General features: G+C 46.6%; 1 protein-coding gene across 2 annotated transcripts in view; it reads right to left on the bottom strand.

Moving 5' to 3' along the window:
- Positions 1-20,910, bottom strand: part of NOP58 (NOP58 ribonucleoprotein) — a 32,574-nt gene that overhangs the window by 10,531 nt on the left and 1,133 nt on the right. For both annotated transcript variants that reach the window (XM_068121579.2, XM_068121587.2), the window contains exons 3-10: positions 20,324-20,376; positions 19,895-20,016; positions 17,241-17,377; positions 16,294-16,358; positions 16,059-16,193; positions 15,161-15,306; positions 14,930-15,056; positions 14,311-14,474 (exon numbers count right to left, since the gene is read on the bottom strand). In XM_068121579.2, coding sequence (XP_067977680.2) covers positions 14,311-14,474; positions 14,930-15,056; positions 15,161-15,306; positions 16,059-16,193; positions 16,294-16,358; positions 17,241-17,377; positions 19,895-20,016; positions 20,324-20,376 — 949 coding nt within the window. The remainder of the gene's footprint in view (positions 1-14,310; positions 14,475-14,929; positions 15,057-15,160; positions 15,307-16,058; positions 16,194-16,293; positions 16,359-17,240; positions 17,378-19,894; positions 20,017-20,323; positions 20,377-20,910) is intronic.

The following is a 20,910-nucleotide window of genomic DNA, read 5'->3' as shown; positions in this document are numbered from 1 at the left end:
CCCCTACTCCTCACTCTCCAACCCCTACTCCTCACTCTCCAGCCCCTACTCCTCACTCTCCAACCCCTACTCCTCACTCTCCAACCCCTACTCCTCACTCTCCAACCCCTCACTCCTCTCCAACCCTCCTCATCGTTGTTGCAGCAGCATCCTTTGCGGTTCTCCCGTCTCGTTCGTTTTCTTGCTGCATCCTGTTCAAGTCTGCGTTCTTCATCGACCGTCTCATTCATTTTGGAAATGGAAGTTTCCACGCAACGCATGAATTGTCACGATCCTCAAGAGGAAGTGTCTCGTAATCATCAAATGACAAATGGCAAGTAAATTACATTGTGAAAATTAAAGATTTCAAATAAACCTATTTAAAGTGTACGCGCACAACTAATTTTAAAAAACGAAGAAATATCTCTCAGTAATTCCTGAAACATATTTTACTTCCGGATAATAATGTTGAATGAAATAAGAACGAACAAATATATGTCGTTTTTGTGACGACCGTCATCAAAAGTAAAAGTAATATATCTTAACGGAAAAGAAAAAGCGAATTTTTAATATATGTCGACATTTTCCCTGACTGTTATTTTAGGTGGTGTATTTTCGTGTATCATCGTGGTGCGATTTTTATAAATATATCTCTGCATTTTCCCGTGTGTGCGTGAATGTTCTCAATTATTTCTGACACCGAGCCTAAAACCATCGATAAAAATTAAATCAGATGGTGAATTCGAGATAAAATCGTGAGGGTGACTCAATGAATGGGCTTTATTTTACAGGCCTTTGAGAATTCATTTCGTTCTATAAACGGAAACTTTCATGGGATTCTCTTCCCGTTTTTTTTCAACCGAGTCTAAAACTATGTTAGCGACTGTTAAAAATGAAATGATATATCGAATTTGAGTTGAAATAAACCTGTGTGAGAGAGAAAGACAGCACGGGCCTAACTAAGCAGGCCTCAAAGCTATTTGAGGTAATAAAATGGTGGATATTTGTTTACATGAAGCCTCTCCAAGAATGGGTGGAGCTACTCTGTAAACGGAGTAAGCCACACCCCCGGACAGAGACAGACAGAATCACCGTAGCCTATTATAATATAGATAAAATATATTGTAATGTTTGCACAACAAGTGAGTTCAATCCATACTTCTTTGATGAAAATTCAAAGGTGTCTGCAGATAAAAATCAATCACAAAATCTAATGGGTTCATCTCCTTCATAAAAAATAAAATAACATAATAATAGGCCTATATCTACTGCTTCTTAAAATAAAAACTAAAAAAATCCGTCATTTAAATTATTCCGAAAATAAACCTTCTTGGTTTCACTTTATTTTGACTGTTGCCATACAAGGCAGAAAATATTTAAGGGTACCAAAAGAGGGAGCACCGATATATTTACAAAAATGGTGGTAAGGCAGCCATCAGCTGAGGTAGTGACAAAAAGGTAACATCACAACCAATCAGATATACAAATATAATCATCATCAGCCAGCCTTCCAAAAGTGTTTAAACCTGGAACCAAAGATAGAAATTTCAGCCAAAACGGCTTCCTTTCCTTTTATACTGGCTTAAACCCCAACCTTCCCTCCTTCCTCCCCCAACCAAGGAAAAAACCCTCAATAGGAACGACAACGAAGTCCGAAATTAAGATGACCACAAATCATCCAATAACTCCCAACACTAACCCCACGTTGCACCCAAATACAGTACAAGAACCAAGACTGGAGTAAGAGAAGATGCCTCAAAGGAAATAAATGAAAAAAATTATAGCTATATATATACAGCGCATTCAGAAAATATTCAGACCCCTTCACTTTTTTCACATTTTGTTATGTTGCAGCCTCATGCTGAAATCGTTTAAATTCATTTTTTCCCTCATCAATCTACACTCAATAACCCCATAATGACAAAGAGAAAACAGGATTTTAGAAAGTTTTGCAAATTTATTGAAAAGAAAAAACTGAAATATCACATTGACATAAGTATTCAGACCCTTCGCTATGAAACTTGAAATTTAGCTCAGGTGCCTCCCATTTCTCTTGATCATCTTTGAGATGTTTCGACACCTTGATTGCAGTCCACCTGTGGTAAATTCAATTGATTGGACATGATTTGGAAAGGCACACACCTGTCTATATAAGGTCTCACAGCTGACAATGCATATCAGAGCAAAAACCAAGCCATGAGGTCGAAGGAGCTGCCTGCAGACCTCAGAGACAGGATTGTGTCGAGGCACAGATCTGGGGAAGCCCACAAAAAAAAATTCTGCTGCATTGAAGGTTCCCAAGACCACAGTTGCCTCCATAATTCTTAAATGAAAGAAGTTTGGAACAACCAGGACTCTTCCAAGAGCTGGCCGCCCGGCCAAACTGAGCAATCGGGGGAGAAGGGCCTTGGTAAGAGAGGTGACCAAGAACCCGATATATATATATAGTAACGGATTTGGGAAACCGTGCACTTCGTGTAATTGATTGTAAATATACCCCCTTGTAAATAATGTAATGATTCTTTGTAAATACCTCCATTCGTTGTTGTAAGATCAAAGGTCGTCCCCTAGTTAATCCATCGCACCACGTAACAAATCATAGGACGTCTCCATAGTTATATCGTTATTCTGTGTTTCAGTTAAGGCCATGTGTCCAATAGTCGATCTTACGTTGCACCAAATCAAATAAGATAGAGCCCCTTTTCCATAGCGTTTGCCTCCATTACCAACTGCATTCGCCTACATCACCAACAGCATTCGCTGCCATTGCCCATGTGCTCCAACTCGGAGAAGAAGGGCGTGGCCCGCCCATCGTCATCAAGAGGTGGAGCCAAGAAGCCCTTACGACCAACCAGGAATCGGTGGGCATGGCTTGGTAGGGCGTGGCCATATAACCCATCATGGGAAGCCCCCACCGCGAGATGCGTAAGGGAGCGGATGAGTGAGGGAGCACGAGTTCGGTTCTGTGAAGGGAGGCGCATTTTTCATTTGTGGCATCTTGTGGCATTTTTCCGATTCCGTAACTATCAAGGAGGTGCGGCGAGGAGAGACCTGCTGCTTCAAACAAGCTCCTGCCGTCCACAGCTTTGACGCGCTGCCGCGAAGCAACGCCGCCGTGTGAACCAGAGTACGGAGAGTCGGCGGCCGCTCACCTCCAGCCCTGCCGTTTGCACGGACCTGAACCTAATCCCTCCAGCCCTGTGGTCCCATTTTCTTCTCCCTCCAGCCAATCGAACCTGCAATTTCCCCAATTGTGTGAGTCTGCCCGTCGTCTGTCCTTTGTGTTGTCTGGGTTTAAGTAAGCCTGTATAAGTTAAGCTTGCTCTGTGTCTATCTTCACTGTATATTACTTTTATTCATTGCTTCCTTTTGTTTGTGTAAATAATTAATAAATCTTTGTTCTTTCTTTACCTTTGGCTTTTTCATTCTCGTCCGATCGTCCTTGTCTTTTACCGATTGATAGAATTGGCACGATTTGGCCAACACTCAGGATCGGGTTAGTCTTTGCTAAACGGCTCGAACTTCGGGTTGCTAAAACCGCTCGGCAACTCGTCCATCTAAAACCGTTGTTCGAGCGGGAGTCCCTCCCCTGCTTCGCGGTCAGGAGTGGCACTCAGGTCCTTGGGACTTTTCATTGACCAATTACCCTGGCTGCTCCCGACCGGAAGGCGCGTGGGGATTTCCAGGACTCACGTCGGTCAGTTACAGACACGGGGTTAACCCCTCCTTGATAAGGGGAAGGCCGACGCCGTAACAATATATATATTATGTGTGTATGTATATATATATATATATATATATGTATATGTATGTGTGTGTGTGTGTGTGTATATGTATGTATATATATATATATACACACACACACACACACACACACACACACACACACACACACACACACACACACACACACACACACACACACACACACACACACACACACACACACACACACACACACACACACACACACACACACACACACACACACACACGGTTTTTAGAACCTTCACATGTAAATTTAGTAGTAAATTCCCTTATAAATGACCCCTGTGTACATTTCCCCTTAACTGGCTGTTAATTAAAGATTGCACCTTAGTTAGTCCATGTTCAACACGTAGGACACCATAGGACCTCTCAATAGTTATGTCATTAGTATGTGTTTCAGGTAAGGCTGTGTTTCCAATAGTCGACTCTACGTTGCATCAATCAAATAAGACAGCCAGGGTAATTGACAAAGCCAGGGTAATCAAATAAGACAGCCAGACTACAGTTCCCCTTTCAATTTTCCCCAATCGTCTCCCGCTCTTCAAGTGCAGCGGCGGTAAGGCAGCGTTCGCTGCCAGTAACAGTTGGGCTGTTTTCTTCGCGCCAAAACTCCATTGCCCACGAGGCCAGGATCGTAGAAGAAGGGCGTGGCCTCACCTCGTCATCAAAGGTGGAGCCAGAGAGCCCTTAACGACCAATCAGGGCTCGGTGGGCATGGCTTGGTAGGGCGTGGCAAGAAACATCGAGAGTTCGAGAAGGTTCCAAGGGCGTGGTTATAAAACCCTTGGCGCGAGGCCCCCACATGAGAGACAAGTGAAACAGAGAGAGACGCGGGAGGAGATTCAAGAGCCACGGTGAGAGGCAGATGAGCAAGGACGCATGAGAAAGGAGCACTGGAAAGAGACGCGATACCAACCAGCACTGACGACTGGGTTTTCGCCACTGCACCGGAGCATGACGCTCACGTGGGGCCACCAACGGCGTGCCGCGATTCCCGAAACTCCCTGCCCACCAGTTCTTTGGACCGTCTGCCCTTCTCATTCTTCCCGCCATTCCTGCCTGAGAACCCCATTAGTGTACGTGAGTTTGTTCTGTTTGTCTTGTCCCTGGGAATAAGTAAGTGTTTAAGAATTGCGCTGTCTTCTTCTTCTTCTGTATATTGCTTTCGTTTCTCCTTTGGTTTCTTTGGTTTTGTAAATAATTAATAAATGGTTGTTATTTCTTATTCTTTGGTTTTCATTCTCGTCCGATCGTCTTCGTGTTTTCCCTATTGAATATCTGCGGCACGATTATGGCAGAACCGCTTATGAATCGGGTTAGTCCTTTGCTCACGGCTCAGATTCCGGATTGCTAAACCGCTCGGCAAACTCCATCTTGTCCGGGATTTGAGCGGTACTTGTCTCCTTGTTTTGCGGAGGGATTGATAAAGGTATTCGGGCTAATACCTGGACCAATAACCCTGATCAATCCCACCCCGCAAAAGAGCGTTACAAGTACCAGGACCGGTCGGACGGCCAGCTTAACAAGACAAGGGGATTAAACCCCCCCTTACTAACGGGAGTGCAGTCCCCAGGATCCGTAACAATTGGTGTCTGGGAGTGGGCTTTGGACCCGAACCAAATTTTTGAAACTTCTTAAAAATTTGGTCAAAATCTGGAGCGGCCGAAATTTTTATTCATATCCTAAATTAAAGTCGTGCCATGGATGATCAAGGCGGTCGGATGCCGGTGGGGGTAGAAGAAGAGGGTTTGGAGGTAACCCAGGACCCCGGGGAGGAATTGAGAGAGGGGGAGGAGGAGAGCGACGAGGATGTGGTCGAGGGGGTTTCAGGCGCACAAGATGGCGGCCTCGCGCACGAGGTTGAAGGCGCACACGTGGTGGCCGCGGTAGCCGCGCCCGCAAGTTGGAGGGATAGACATGCAAGCCCTCATTGCGCAGCTGCAGGCCGCCATGCAAATGGGGATGGGAGAACAATTGGAACGAATGGAAAACAGAATGGGGGAGCAATTGGGAAGCCAAATTAGTGGAGTAAAAACTGAATTGGGAAACCAAATTAAAGGGGTTAGAAACGGAATAGGTGGCCAGATAAAACAAATGTGGGGAGACCATAGACCGCGTGGCGAGCGGGGGGGGGGGGGGGCACACGGGTACGCGATGAGGTAACGCGAGTCGAGGAGCGCGGATTGAGCGAGTTGGAGCAAAGCACAGTTTACTGGACCGGGGTAGAAATCGCGACCCGGGGTGTGGGGAAGCCGGCGACCGCTGAGGTGGAAGAGGGAATTTTAATAAAGCCAGCGGTCGTCGAGGTGAATAAAGAAAAAGAAATAGTTGAAATCGGGCTTGCAGAGACGGCAGAATTACAAAAGCACAAGCAGAAGGGAGAAATGGAAACTGTACAAAGTCTGAATTCACATCCTGATGCTGTACTTGCTAATCCTTACAAGGATTTGCAGGTGCGCGTGGAGAGGAGGATCCCAAAGGTGAGTAAGGTGGTATATGGTGCTAAAAGGTTTGGCAGGAGGATATTTGGCGCGAAAACAGTTTTCGCGCGCTTGGGATCCCAGCGTACCGCGGGTGTTTGTGGGAGGTCTGTGATGCGCTCTGTGAGAGAAAATGGCACGCGTGTGAGGAAAAAGTGTGCGTCGAAGAGTGAGTGTGTTACAAAGTGTGGGAGTGATACCGAGTGCGAGAGCGAATGCACGTCGGAGGGTATTTGTGAAACAGATTGTACAGAGTGCGACACGGAGAGTGAGTTGGTGGTGGAGCGTGGGCGAGGATGCACGCTTGGGATGGACGGAGAGAGTGTGCGAGGAGGCACACCTGAATTGGTGGTGGCGCGGGTGCAGGAGAGCCCATTGAAGCACGTGATTGGGTGTGCAGAAGAGTGCACACCCGTGAGTGTTACGGAGTACGCAAGTGCACGCAAGGAGTGCGTGGAAGGAAGATGTGCCGCAGAGAGGTGTGTAATGGAGTGTGCGAACAGCGGGTGTGTGATGACAGAGTGTGCGAATGGCGGAATGGGTGCGCGAGTAGAATGCTTGGGATGTTCGAGCGGCGTTGGAGCGCCGGGTTTGGTGAGTGTGAAAGGGGCCGTGTATGCGTGTGAGCATGCGAGTGAGGCATCGACGTTAAACGGAGCAGTGGTTCGACCAACGTTTAGCCGGCGCGAGCACTAGGTGCGCAGTGCGCTTTGTTTGCTGCGAGGTCCGGCTGGGACCGCAAGCGCGTCGCTCCTGTTCGGGGTGTCGTGCACAATTCGGGCCGGGCCCCGCACTGAATGGTCGGTGCCGCGTCAGAGCGGCGAGATTCCGGGGGAGGGGGGCCGGGTCGGACATTAGCCCCATGGTGGGGACGGGGTTCCGACCAGGCGAGCTTCGGTCGTCGGGCCGTAGACTGTAAGGCTCCGCGCCGAGATGGTGCGTGGAATCTCGGCCCGAGCATGCCGCCTCCCCAGAATCATGAATGCCGGACGGACCCAACCATCAGGAGTAGACCAAACCACCAGTATGCATTGCTCGGTTTTTCGAAACCGAGCTGTAAAAAAATGTAATGCCGTACCGAGAGACAAGTTTAATGGACTGTGATGATGATAGTGTTTTGATTCGAAATTGGGAATGGTGAATAGGATTGGCAGTAATGATTGGCAAATTTGATGGGTAAAAATGATTGGCAGTAATGATTGGCAAATTTGATTGGCAGAGAATTGGATGGGCAAAATTGATAGCGAGAGATACCCGATGTGGGAGGATGGTAAATCCGCCATCCCTCATCACCCGGGCACATGAGCTATAGTTTATGGGGTTTGGCAGTGTAAGCTCGCCGAGGGAGGGTTTGGATAATTGTGTAGAGACCTAAAAAGATGACCATAGGTAACGTTAGATTTAAGTCGCGACATCATACCTGTAGAGGGGACGTAGCAGATTAATTGGATTATAACGACGAGGGAGCGCAATAGTATAAGGGGCGACTGGGAAGCGCGAGTTTCAGAAGGGAGTAGTTAGATCAGATGATGCTGTGTGTGTGTGAAGGAGGTGATGGAGCAGCGTATTGTGAAAAGTGCGAGGTGATTGTGCATTGCATTGAGCGAATGGTCCTGGGAGGAAAGGAGGGTGCAAGAGCCACCAGGTGTGTGTGAGCACAGGTGTGCAAGTGAACAGGTGTATGGAGAATGGTTGGATGAGATAATTGGTCTGGAGTAAGTGGAGTATGGAATGGATGGTGTGGAGTGAGTATGGTGGAAAACGTGGAGTGGAGTGGTTGGTGCGATGGGAGTGGATGGGGAGGATGGACCCCCATCACGAATACCCAGGGAGGGTAGTTTAAGAGTAGGTAGAGGGTATAGGTAAATTGTGGTTGGATATTGGCATCTGTGGTGCGTGTGGTTGAATGGTGTTTGGATGGGTGCATTAGTGACGTGGAAATGGCTGGGCATGTGGCCTGTTAGTGTGTGCAGTTGAATGGGCACTCCGCCACTGTAAGGATGTCGGCCAGGTGAGGCCGCAGGTGGGCTCTGGGAGCCAGTAGCGTTGTTCAGTGGGGCCCGAGGATCCGGAGGACGGACCCAGGTAGCCCAGTGCCAGAGAGGGCACCGAGGGGGTAAGTGCCAGGGAGGGCGTTCCCCTGTTAGATAGGTTAGGGTAAGGAGCAGGTAAGCTCAGAGGCAACTGCAGTGGCGGAGGTGTGCAGGTGAGTCGACCTGCTAGGGGAGCCACACGAAATTGTGCAAAGGCACAGGGAGTTGAATCGGGGGAGTGAGACCCCAAATTGGTGAGCATCACAGTTTGGTCAATGGGAGTTTGGTTTGTAGAACCGCATAGAGAAAGACCCCGGGTAGTGTAAAGTTTGTTAATGTCATTTAGAAAGTAGTTAGGATTGAAATCTCCTCGCACCATCTGCATCCACTCGCCTGAGGTGACGACAGTGCTCCACGCCATGCCATGGTTTGATTATTTTTGTGTGCAAATGTTTTGGAGGGTAAGACGCATCATGACGTGGGTGAGACATTGTGCTGGTTGTTCCATCTCTTCCTCCTCAAGAGGGATTCATGATGAATTGGGCGATGGCAAATTTGATTGGTTAGAGGGATTGTGAACCAATTTGGATTAGGGGAGATATGGGGAAGACGAGACGATAGAGACGAATTGTAAATGGTTGTGTAAATACGGGGTAAGGGGTGAGGGTAGAGTAGGTGACAGGGGGGGTGGGGGGGGGGTGACGTACGTTACGGACGAGCTTTCTCCGCTCGATCTCCAGGCGCACCTCACCTCTGCATTGCATTGCCTTTGTTGATGTGTACCCTTGCGCCCTTGCCCTCGCTGACTCTGCTTTCTCTTCCTTCCTTCCTTCCTCCCTCCCCCCCCCCCCCCCCCCCCCCCCCCCCCCCCCCCATGGACCGTGCTCTCTGGGCACTGAGGGAGAGCGTGCGGGAGCCGCATCTGTGCGCCCGCATTCCCGCTGCCTGGATCGATGCACCACTTTATGAACTGCACGTCTTGCGGCCAAGCACCGCACTTATGGACCACGGTTATGTGGCCGAGCACCACTGATGGACCCCACGTTTTGGGGCCTGACCCCTCTGCTGGGACCGGCCAGGTTGGCCAGAAAAAGATCTTGCTTGCGGACCACGGAGAGGTGGCCCCTTTTGCCCTACACGTGGACCATCCATAGCTGGCCCTTGTGGGCTTTAAATAAAAATGGACACGTTTTGTGCTTTTTATTATTACTGGCAAAGAGGCAGCAAGCCACCAAGAACGACAACATCTGGAAGAAACATCGGCCAGCAGAGCAGGAGCTGACAAGAGAGAAGACCATCAGTTTGTTTTTATTGTGTGTGTGCTTATTATTTTTGCAATGTAGCACTGGATGGTGCTTGATGGTGCTTTGGTGCTCGGGGATGCATTGCAATATCAATCCTGCATCCCCGGGCATGTAGAGGTGGTGTATCGATGCAGTGCATGCTTTTTCCTCCCTCCCACAGGATTCTTTTTGTTTTCCAAAAATGACAGGTCCTGGGTTTGCCGTGTAAATAGTCAAAATAGTGTCACTTGTAAATAATGCTCCCCACCGTCAATGTATAGTTCCGCAATTCGGTTGATTGTGGGTGCAAATCTGTTAGGCAGGATGCAACGTAGCAAGCGGGACATACTTAATTGTGTTTTAAAACTGTCGCACTCAAGGGCAAGGTTAATAGTAGAGGGGTATGAGACCTGCGTGTCACATTAAGTTAAAGTTTTTTTTCGGCCCGAGACGTGCCGTGAGGAATGAGGGTGCTGTGTTTCGCTTTTTAGAACGTTCACATGTAAATTTAGTAGTAAATTCCCTAATAAATGACCCCTGTGTACATTTCCCCTTAATTAGCTGTTAATTAAAGATTGCACCTTAGTTAGTCCATGTACAACACGTAGGACACCACAGGACCTCTCAATAGTTATGTCATTAGTATGTGTTTCAGGTAAGGCTGTGTTTCCAATAGTAGACTCGACGTTGCATCAATCAAATAAGATAGTTCCCCTTTCAATTTTCCCCAATCGTCTCCCGCTCTTCAAGTACAGTAGCAGTAAGGCAGCGTTCGCTGCATGTAACAGTTGGGCTGTTTTCTTCGCGCCAAAACTCCATTGCCCACGAGGCCAGGATCGGAGAAGGGCGTGGCCCCACCTCGTCATCAAAGGTGGAGCCAGAGAGCCCTTAACGACCAATCAGGGCTCGGTGGGCATGGCTTGGTAGGGCGTGGCAAGAAACATCGAGAGTTCGAGAAGGTTCCAAGGCCGTGGTTAAAAAACCCTTGGCGCGAGGCCCCCACATGAGAGATGAGTGAAAGAGAGAGAGAGAGAGACGCGGGAGGAGATTCAAGAGCCACGGTGAGAGGCAGATGAGCAAGGACGCATGAGAAAGGAGCACCGGAGAGAGACACGATACCAACCAGCACTGACGACCGGGTTTTCGCCACTGCACCGGAGCGTGACGCTCACGTGGGCCACCAACGGCGTGCCGCGATTCCCGAACCTCCCTGCCCACCAGCTCTTTGGACCGTCTGCCCTTCTCATCCTTCCCACCATTCCTGCCTGAGAACCCCATTAGTGTACGCGAGTTTGTTCCATTTGTATTGTCCCTGGGAATAAGAAAGAGTGTTTAAGAATTGCGCTGTGTCCTCTTCTTCTTGTGTATATTGCTTTCGTTTCTCCTTTGGTTTCTTTGGTTTTGTAAATAATTAATAAATGGTTGTTATTTCTCATTCTTTGGTTTTCATTCTCGTCCGATCATCTTCGTGTTTTCCCTATTGAATATCTGTGGCACGATTTTGGCAGAACCGCTTATGAATCGGGTTAGTCCTTTGCTAACGGCTCGGATTCCGGATTGCTAAACCGCTCGGCAAACTCCATCTTGTCCGGGATTCGAGCGGTACTTGTGTCCCTGTTTTGCGGAGGGATTGATAAAGGTATTCGGGCTAATACCTGGACCAATAACCCTGATCAATCCCACCCCGCAAAAGAGCGTTATAAGTACCAGGACCGGTCGGACGGCCAGCTTAAGACAAGGGGATTAAACCCCCCCCCCCCCCCCCTTACTAACGGGAGTGCAGTCCACGCTCTCCCCTCGTCAGGGGGGGGGGGGGTTAATCCCCTTGTCTTTTAAGCTGGCCGTCCCCCAATCCTGGAAATTATAACGCTCCTTTCCGGTCGAGATTGGCCAAGGTGATTGGTCAATGGAGTCCCAAATACCTGAGTGCCAATCCGACCGCAAAGCAGGGAGATAACACCGCTCGGACCTCGGACAAGATGGAAATTGCCGAGCGGTTTAGCAATCCGAAGCCCGAGCCATTAACAAAGGACTAAACCAAAGTAAAGAAAGAACAAATATGATTTATTAATTATGTACAAAAACCCAAAGAGGAAACGAAAGGGAAGGAATAAACACAAGAAGAAGAAGAAGCAGGACACAGGGCAACCTTTCCTATACAGTCTTAACTTAACAAACCCCGGACAAACAGACAGACTCACACGGGATGGTAGTGGTAGGGGAGGAAGGTCCAGGCAGATGGTAGGGGAGGAAGGTCCAGGCAGATGGTAGGGGAGGAAGGTCCAGGCAGATGGTAGGGGAGGAAGGTCCAGGCAGATGGTAGGGCGTTGAAGTCCGGCTCCGGTCCAGGCTGAAGAATGGGAGGCAGCTTGCGTGTCGCTAGCGCGCGATGGGACCTCACGTATGCGGGGGGGGGGGGGGGGGGGTAGTCCTTCGCAAGTCCGTATGCGCAGTTCTCTGCTTGTGGCCTCCGTACTCAGCTTCTCAGGTGTTCAGCGCCGCTTAATGATTCCTCGCGCATCTGGTACAAACGAGTTCAACAACCGGCAACAATAGGGGTCTAGAGGGCCTCAGCCTATTGCAGCAATGTGAGCACCCCCACGTCTCTCTCTTCGCTTGCCCTCTCTCCCTTCTCTCTCTCCTCTGTGTAAAGGCGCCGCACTTGCGCTTATATAGTGCGCTTCAAAATCAAGCCGCGTATTCTCGCACTCCGCCCACCGGTGAGCTCACCTCAGCCTTGGTTGGTTAGCGAGGAGTCACCGGCTCCACCCCTGACGGGTCGATGACAGGGTTACGCCTCGTTCTGGGCGCTCCACCCCCTTCTTCTCCAATCTTGACCGCGTGCGTAATGGCGGCCGGGGCAAGCGCTTAAGGCAGCGAACGCTGCTGGCAAGGTCGCGTAACCAATTTAGAGAGAGTCAAGCCGCAAAATGAATGGAATTGAAAAGGACCTATCTTATTTAATTAATGCAATGCAGATTCAACTATTGGGAACACAGCCTTAACTAAACACAGACTAAGGAAATAACTGAAGTTCCTATGGTGTCCTACGTGTTGCATATGGACTACGTATACATATGGACTAACTAAATATATATATATATATATATATATATATATATATATATATATATATATATATATATATATATACACAGACTTGGCATTTAATATGGAATATTTTTTTCTGGCGGTGAACTTACTGAAAGTGATGTAAACTGATATCGAACTCAATTCATGGACAGTACTGCGTTAAACTTCTGTACGTTTTCCAGAAGTATCTCTTTATTTTGCACATTAGCCAAAAAAAATTTCAACAAAAACAAAAGTTAAATTACGACTGGGATTACAGACAGTAAAATTACAGTTCAGTACTTCGTGTAACCCCCACGAGCATTCAGGAGAGCACGTACACATTGAGGCATGCTGTTCACGAGATTTGCCAAGGTCTGGACAGGAATCGCTTGCGATGCAGTGACAATGGCCTGCTGCAATTCACGCACAGAGGTCGGCTGCTGGTCCAAGTGGTCGATTTGACGCGTCAATTCTGCCCACAAGTTCTCTATCGGATTCATATGCGGGGACATGGCAGGCCACTCCATATGCTCTACACCACGGTCAGCAAGAAAGTGTTGGATCATGCGAGCACGATGAGGCCATGCATTGTCATCTTGGAAGACAAAGTTTCCTCGAAAGGCTGCACGAGCAAATGGAAGCAATGTTTCTTCCAGAATGGCCCTGTACTTGAACTGGTTCAGGTTTCCATTCTGAACAACCAGGTCAGTTTTGCCGCCTGCATGAAAAGCAGCCCAAACGGTCACCCCACCACCTCCAGCTTGGACTGTTGGCACTATATGAAGCCTACTTTGTTGTAGGCTTCATGCACTTGTCTGCGCACACGGACGCGGCCATCTTGACGATAGGCCAGAAATCTAGACTCGTCACTGAAGATCACGTGATTCCAGTGTCCTGGCTGCCATTTGACGGTGCTCTCTGGCCCACTGCAATCGGCGCTGGCGGTGTTGTCTGATCAGGCGTGGCTTTCTCAGGGGACGCCTGGCACGATAGCCTGCTTGAACCAGTCATTGGTTGAATAGCCTTCTGGATACAGGCACATTTGCCAGTTGCTGCCACTCAGCCCCAAGCTGATTAGCTGACTTGGTACGGCCATTGCGGACTAACCGGTGCAGCTGGCGATCATCCCTCCTTGTGGTTCTGCGGGAACGTCCTGGCCTCGGTATTGGAGTAGGGACACCCCTCTGAGCATTTCGTTTCAGGATCTTTGACACCTGACCTTGAGTGATGCCATACTGCCGAGCAATAGCATGCTGTTTCATGCCATAATTTCGTAAAGCCACCACTCCATGACAAACAGCATTGTCGAGTTAACGGACCATCTCCAGAGGAAGCGGCGATAACCTTTGGAGACGTGCAGCAGTTGTTTTCCACTAATACAGAACGCAACAACCCTTGTATACCCGACTGTGAAGCCAATCATCAAATGCACCTGTCCATACATTTTTCCACGCCACCTGTGAAATAATCCTGTTGTTGACTTCTTGCTGCGACAGACAATCAGTGACATGGTTCTTTTAACAAATAAATCACCAAAGTGTAAAAGAAACTCACTAGATTGATATACTGAGTTAAGAAAGTAAACCCAAGTCAAGAAAAAAAATATATTCCATATTAAATGCCAAGTCTGTATAAACAAACAAATAAATAAATAAATAGTCTGTGCCGCTCTTCATGTATTTATTTGCTCACCTTGCCTTTGTGTTTGGCTGCACTCTGTCCCACAAGAGATGCATGGTAGATGAGGCCGTACTTTGGGGTATTGTGCCGAGCCTTAAGCGCACGGAACAGCGCCTTCTCTGCACCGAGGATCTGAACAGTGGATGCCGGATGCTTGGCAAGGTTTAGCAGTGATCCTGGGTCAAAAACAAAAGCAAAGGTATGTGATAATTACAATTCAGGGGGCAGGTAGGTACTGGTGTGCTCTCTTCCACAGGCAGTGCGTGCATGAGGTTGGTGCAGACATAAAATAAATCCAATCACTTTTCATAACGGCTCAAAAGTTTGTTTTGCGACAATTGCAGGGTTTGAAAGAAACACGTTGGCAAACAACAGATATGAAACAAACACGACATCAATTTTAGAACCAAAACATTTCAACATTTATTGTTGAATTTGAGAGAGTGGGGTGAGGAAGCAGGGGGATAGAGACAGAGAGAGAAAGAGAAAGAGGGGGAGAGAAAACATCCCAACAGGATGAGAACAACAAGAATCAGCAAGCAAGGTTTATAATTTGCTCCCTTGACATTAGTGTGTTATGGCACAAACACTCCATATATGTTAACCTGTGCCGGGGGTTGACCCGACCTACCGGCATGGGCCACAAGTCGTGCACCGACAAGCTCTCCCACAAGTGCTGTGACATTTGGTGCAATAGCAAGCATACGGTTCTTGAGGTAGTCAAAGAGTTGTGCTCGATATTCTGACATCTCCACCACCTGGTTGCATAGGAACGCCGGGACAGAAGTCGTATAAATAAATGTCATCACTGCTTTAATACCTGTCGGAACGCACAGACACAAGTGCACTGATGGGCACGCACCTGGTCACACAGGCATATAATATGCTTTATATCATCTGGGGAGACCTCTGTTCCCATTGAGATTTCTGCAGCAACTTTCACTTCACCCTCCATCTCCTCGGTAAGCACGTCTGAGAGGTCAGAAGTAGCTACATTTGTCCGTTCACCTACAAAACATGAATAAAGTCAATGGACATGTTGTGGGGACAACCATGTCATATAATCCAGTCAAAACTCTAACCCAGGGATCCAAACTGCAGATGCCTGTGAGAAAAAGTGAAAGCACATGCAAAATATGCATTTCTGAATGTTCAAAAAATACATCCGACAAACAGCTGCAACAGCTAGGAAGTGGTTTCAAAATGCCATATATAGTATTTGAGATTGCGTGTGTGCGTGTGTGTGTGTTTCGTCCGAGTACTGCGACGAGAAAGGTTTTTATAAAGTGCCAAGAAGGTAACTTGTATTCTCTCGTCTTCAAGTACACAATTCAATTGAAATAAAATAAAGCTTTTAATGGGTGGAGGAAAGAAAAATTCCTGGAAGTTTACCGCCGTTGATGCAGCGTCTTTTACACCACCTTATTTAACATGTTGCATTACATCTTTGCACCCGTTTGTCCTTTATGACATCAATAAAAACAACAAGTTTCCTGTTTGGAATGATTTTCAGTTTTGTTTGATTGCCAGACGTCTCACTCCTCTCTGTTCATGCACAATCAGGAAGAATTCAGAGCCAAATTACTGCAAAACTGCAGGTTAGTTTTCCGATTAATGTTACGATTCAAGTTCAAAATATTACATTCAATTGAAACCAAGTTGGTCCTCCATCACAAACTGAACTTTGTAGACAGACAAAGTGAACCAATTACCCCCCTCTTCCCTCCCTCCCGAGAGGATGATGTGCTGCACATACGAACCAATGATGCGGACCGTCTTGCAGTACATGAGACTATCAGTCACAGCACGACCAAGCTCAGGGAAATGCCAGCCGTACCATTCTCTGGCTCGCATCACCAAGTTGTTCAACTCCTTGTCCACGTCGTCCAGCAATGCTGAATGATAGAAAAAAAAAATTTTAATGGATGAGCGGACAATGGGCGATGAATAGAGGAAAGAATAGGGCCATTTATTTACAGGGACCTAATCACTCACAAATGGCTTGTACAATCATTGTGTCCACCTTGTCTGGGCTGAACTTTAGCTTGTATCTTGATAGGCTGGAGGACAAAAACAAGCAAGTCAAAAATAGATAAATAAAAACCTGTGACCCATCACAAAACATTCAAGATTACCACAGCGACAATCAATCCTGGAACGTATCACCTGGTGGTGAAATGACAATTGCTTAAATTGTATTTGATCAATACAACCTCACGATGCTATTCTAATCATCCAATCAAATATATGAATGTAAATGAATGCTTACCGCATTGGTTCCCATGACATTTTCTACCCGGCCGTCTGCCCCAAGTCTGCCCGTTTATTATCCCCACATTACACAACTTTACCTCCTGTAAAACAGTTCCTCCATGAGCAATAAAATGAATATTTACACCTCCTAGGCCTCTGACAGCCTAAACTATTGCCACCTTCTTGGGGTTTGTTTTGGCTCAAAGTAATCAACAAACTGGCTGGCTGGGCCCGATGTTTGACTGTAGCTGGTTTGGGCAGAAAGTTGTCATTTGTTCAGGGTGGTGGAGATAACTCAGCTACTCTTTGCAGAAGATACCATGGCATCTAACATCCGTCTAATGCTAGCAGACAGGGCACTCAGCTCGACGTCCATCCAAAGGACAGCACGCTGTGATGCGATGCCGTATACCTGTGAGGCACCAATCCGACCGTTTATAGTCGAAAAAAGGCGAGATACATTCAAATCCAAATGTATTCAAATGTTTACAAATCAAGTTTGTCTCATACAAATAAATCTTGCCATTTTGGCCTGGCGATGAAGAGTTTGAGACAACGCAAGTGCCATCGGCCAATGTTATTCATCCAATAGCAGTCTGTTAGAAGGGCCCACACTTTGACCAACTGGGCAAGGGGCTCGAACAGAAAATACATGACAGAACACCGATTCCAAACGGGAAAGAGCCAACCTGTGGGCCAGACCAAGTGACATGGCTGTGATGTCACGAGATGGTAGTCCTCCAATAAGGTTGTCCAATTGGGAGCGGATCCCACGCATTAACTCCTGCACTGCTGTACCATATACACATGGCAAAGAGAGTTTATCCTGGAAACAAAGTCAGCAAACCACAATGTCATTCAACATCCAGCAAGTTTCAACAACACTGAATATGTTCTTCAAATGCGATGATGGACCTGACGTGTCCATCATCAAACTCATGTTTGGAATACTGTATTGTTTGCTAAAATGGTGGCAAGCATGCAATGTTTGTTGCTTCTCCAGCTCAGGTCAAACAACAAGCTGAATCACAGGCAATATAGGTTGTCAGCCTCAGGGATTCCTGACGATTTTCTTCAAACAAACATTACCTTGGCAATCATTACAATACCTGAGCAGCCAGAATTGGACAAGGCCTGGAACATCAGAGTCCAGCCACATTTCACACAATGTCATAAGGAACCAAGGATTACTTCAGTCCCTCAGAAAGATATTGGTGGGTAATCTTCCTTTTTTGCACATTTTTGTTTGTTGTAGTACACAGGTATCAACAAATACAACAAATCAGTTTTTTGCTTACATTCCATACTTAGCAACTATTGAAATCAAAGTTGATGGTATCTTCATAGGAGAGACAAATGATTTTGGCACCAATTTCTCCAGTGGAGAGTGTGGGACAGTGCGGAAGTGAGTGGGAGGAACAAAAATTATCAAAATAAATAAATTAATAAAAACTTCCTCTAAACCACAGGGTGGTGGTCCACTGTGGGTCAACATGTCCTAAAGTTCTTGGGAAGGTCAGAGTGCTGAGATAGCAGAGAGAGCTTAACCAGAGGCAGTAGTGAAGAAAAAGGAAAGAAAAAAAAAGGGGCAAAGTTGATGTCGCACCATCACAAATCTCCTCTCAAAGTTGAAAGATGGAAAAAAGTTACACCAGGAATGACCCAATATCAAATTTTGTTTTGAAAAAATATATATATATATCATTTTAACCCATGACCCTAAGTCCCCACCACCTCGGGCATGAACAGCGGTCAAATCCCAAAAATCGTTACACATTTCATGTGTATACAACAACAACAACAACAACAACAACAACACAACAACAACACAACAACAACAGGCCATTTTCCCTGCTGGAGCGGGGGTTAGCCTTGCGGTCCCCATGACAATCTTCTCCATCTTGCCCTATTTTCCGCATCTCTCCTTGTTAACCTCCTTGCCCGCATTTCTTCTTCCACCATCTTTAGCCAAGTCTTTCTCGGTCTTCCCAATCATGTGTATAAAGTTTTATTTTTTTTAATGTGCCCATAATTGCATTTTTAATATTTGACTGTTTGACCCAACCCAAGGCTATCTTGGCTAAAGATGGTGGAAGAAGAAATGCGGGCAAGGGGGTTAACAAGGAGAGATGCAGAAAATATGGCAAAATGGAGAAGATTGTCGTGGGGACCGCAAGGCTAACCCCCGCTCCAGCAGGGAAAATGGCCTTAAAATGCATGTTGTTGTTGTTGTTATTGTTGACCCAACCCAAGGCGTTGACAAAATGACATTCCCCTTGCAAATTTTTTCCATGTGATCAGGTTTGATGAATTTCTGCACAACCGTTTGAAGATAGCATGACAGCAAGACAGAGCAGACGACAACACCCCTCTGTTTTTTTTTTAAAGCGTGGACACAATAATTAAACAAATGTGGCCCATTGCGAGAGTTCACAAAAAGGCTTCACATGCTGGAATATTTTTCATTCTTTTTTATGAATGAGTAATCACCATCTTATGACACCAATGTCATGTAGGAAATCCAACTACAACAACACTTGGTGGAGCGCATAGCTCTGCCAGGCTGAACAGTTTACATTTTTTGTATCCTACCGATAGGCTGGATCAGGATCTCCTCCAAAATCGAAAACAATTCTTCCTTGTCCCACACCTAAACTATCCACCAAGTTTCGTGTGAATCCGTCCATAACTCAGATATTGTGCTAAACATCGTCTTTGGCCCCATCTCTCAATCACTTAAATTCTAGTATCTGCATCCTGATTGGGATCTTCACCAAAATCGGTTCTTCAACAAAAATTCACAACCACCCTGTCCACAAAGTTGTCTGAATCCACCCCTAACCTTTTGGGATATCCTGCTCACAGACAAACAGTCAGAGACAGACATAACATGTGTCTATCTTCGATGGAGGAGGTATCAAATTTATGAAATTACATGGTTTTGTTTTTTTTCTCACTCTCTTCCAGATCACCAGCTCCAGCCTTGGGGCATGATGTAAAATACGTAGTGATAAAGCGGTTTAAACAAAACTGTGAGGTGAAAAGTGGCAGAAGATATTCAAACAAGGCAGCGCCTCCCACTCTGTGTACTATTTTACCAAACGTTCAACAAATTTGGTAAAGGTTGGAAGAAACCTGCAGCCACAATCACGATTCACCAAGTATGATAAATATTGCATGAAATAGGAAATTGTACTTCTCGGAGATCTTTGAGATGAACGTCGAGGGTGTCGGGGGGGGGGGGGGGGGGCCTTTAAAATGATCCATGGCAAGGAAGTAAATTTTAGTAAGAGTTGACATAGCTAGAGGGATTAAAGGGAAGGCTGGTGTGTGTTATGCTCACCTTAATTGCACCACCTAGCTTGGCATCAGCCACCGCAAGCTCCTCGTGAGCTTCTTTGGCAACGACCTTGAGAACTTTCTTGAGGGCTTTGCCCAATTTTCCCTCAATGAGGGCAGTGGCAGCTGTCATGGCATCGAGGAATGGAAAGAAATAAAAGCAATGAGAAAAAGGACCCGTGGTACAAATCTCAGAATCAGAAATTTGGGCACAGAAGGGTGGATGCCTCAGAGGTAGCGACAATGTTATGGAAAGACTCTTCACAATCAGTCAGTGATATATCTGCATCACCGACAACACCCTCCGCATGAGAAATGGGCTCATTGCAAAAAAAAGGGAATAAATAAAAGAAAATTTACTTGGGGATAAATGATCCTTTAACATTGCAATTTGAAAAGCAATCTTTATTTTATTCAACAAGGAATTCTTTACCTGCCAAGGCATCAGTCGTGTCTTGAAATTTCTCAAAGTGTTTCAGTTTTACCCTGCAGAAGAGCATTTGGCATCAAGGTTCAAACAATTCATCCAAAACCGCAACTTCAAAATTCTATTGTGGTTTGGGGATAATTTATTTATTACCTGCGCCACCAAAGGTGGCTGGAGGTTATGTTTTCAGCCCTGTCTGTCCATCTGTCCGTTTGTGAACAAAATATCTCAAAAAGTTGTGGACGGATTTCGGACGAAATTTGGCGGAGATGTAGTGTATGTGACAAGGACGAAAAGATTAGATTTTTGTGAAGATCCGGATTCGGCTACTAGAATTTTTTACAGTGATTCTTCACCATTGGGAGATCGGGCCAAAAGCGATACATAGCAGGATATCTCAAAAAGTTATGTATGGATTTGGACGGAACTTGTTGGACCGGTTGTGTGTGTGACAAGGAAGAATCGATACAATTTTGGTGACGATCTGAATATGGATTCAGCTACTAGAATTTTTTAAGTGATTCTTCACGATCGAGTGATATGGCCAACCAGGTGGAGGTACGCTCTCTAAGTTCTAGTTCCATATGCACCGC

Source organism: Myxine glutinosa, chromosome 1, assembly GCF_964187855.1.
Source record: "Myxine glutinosa chromosome 1, kmMyxGlut1.1, whole genome shotgun sequence".
Lineage (NCBI taxonomy): Eukaryota > Metazoa > Chordata > Myxini > Myxiniformes > Myxinidae > Myxine > Myxine glutinosa.
This window is presented reverse-complemented; position numbering and strand designations above follow the sequence as displayed.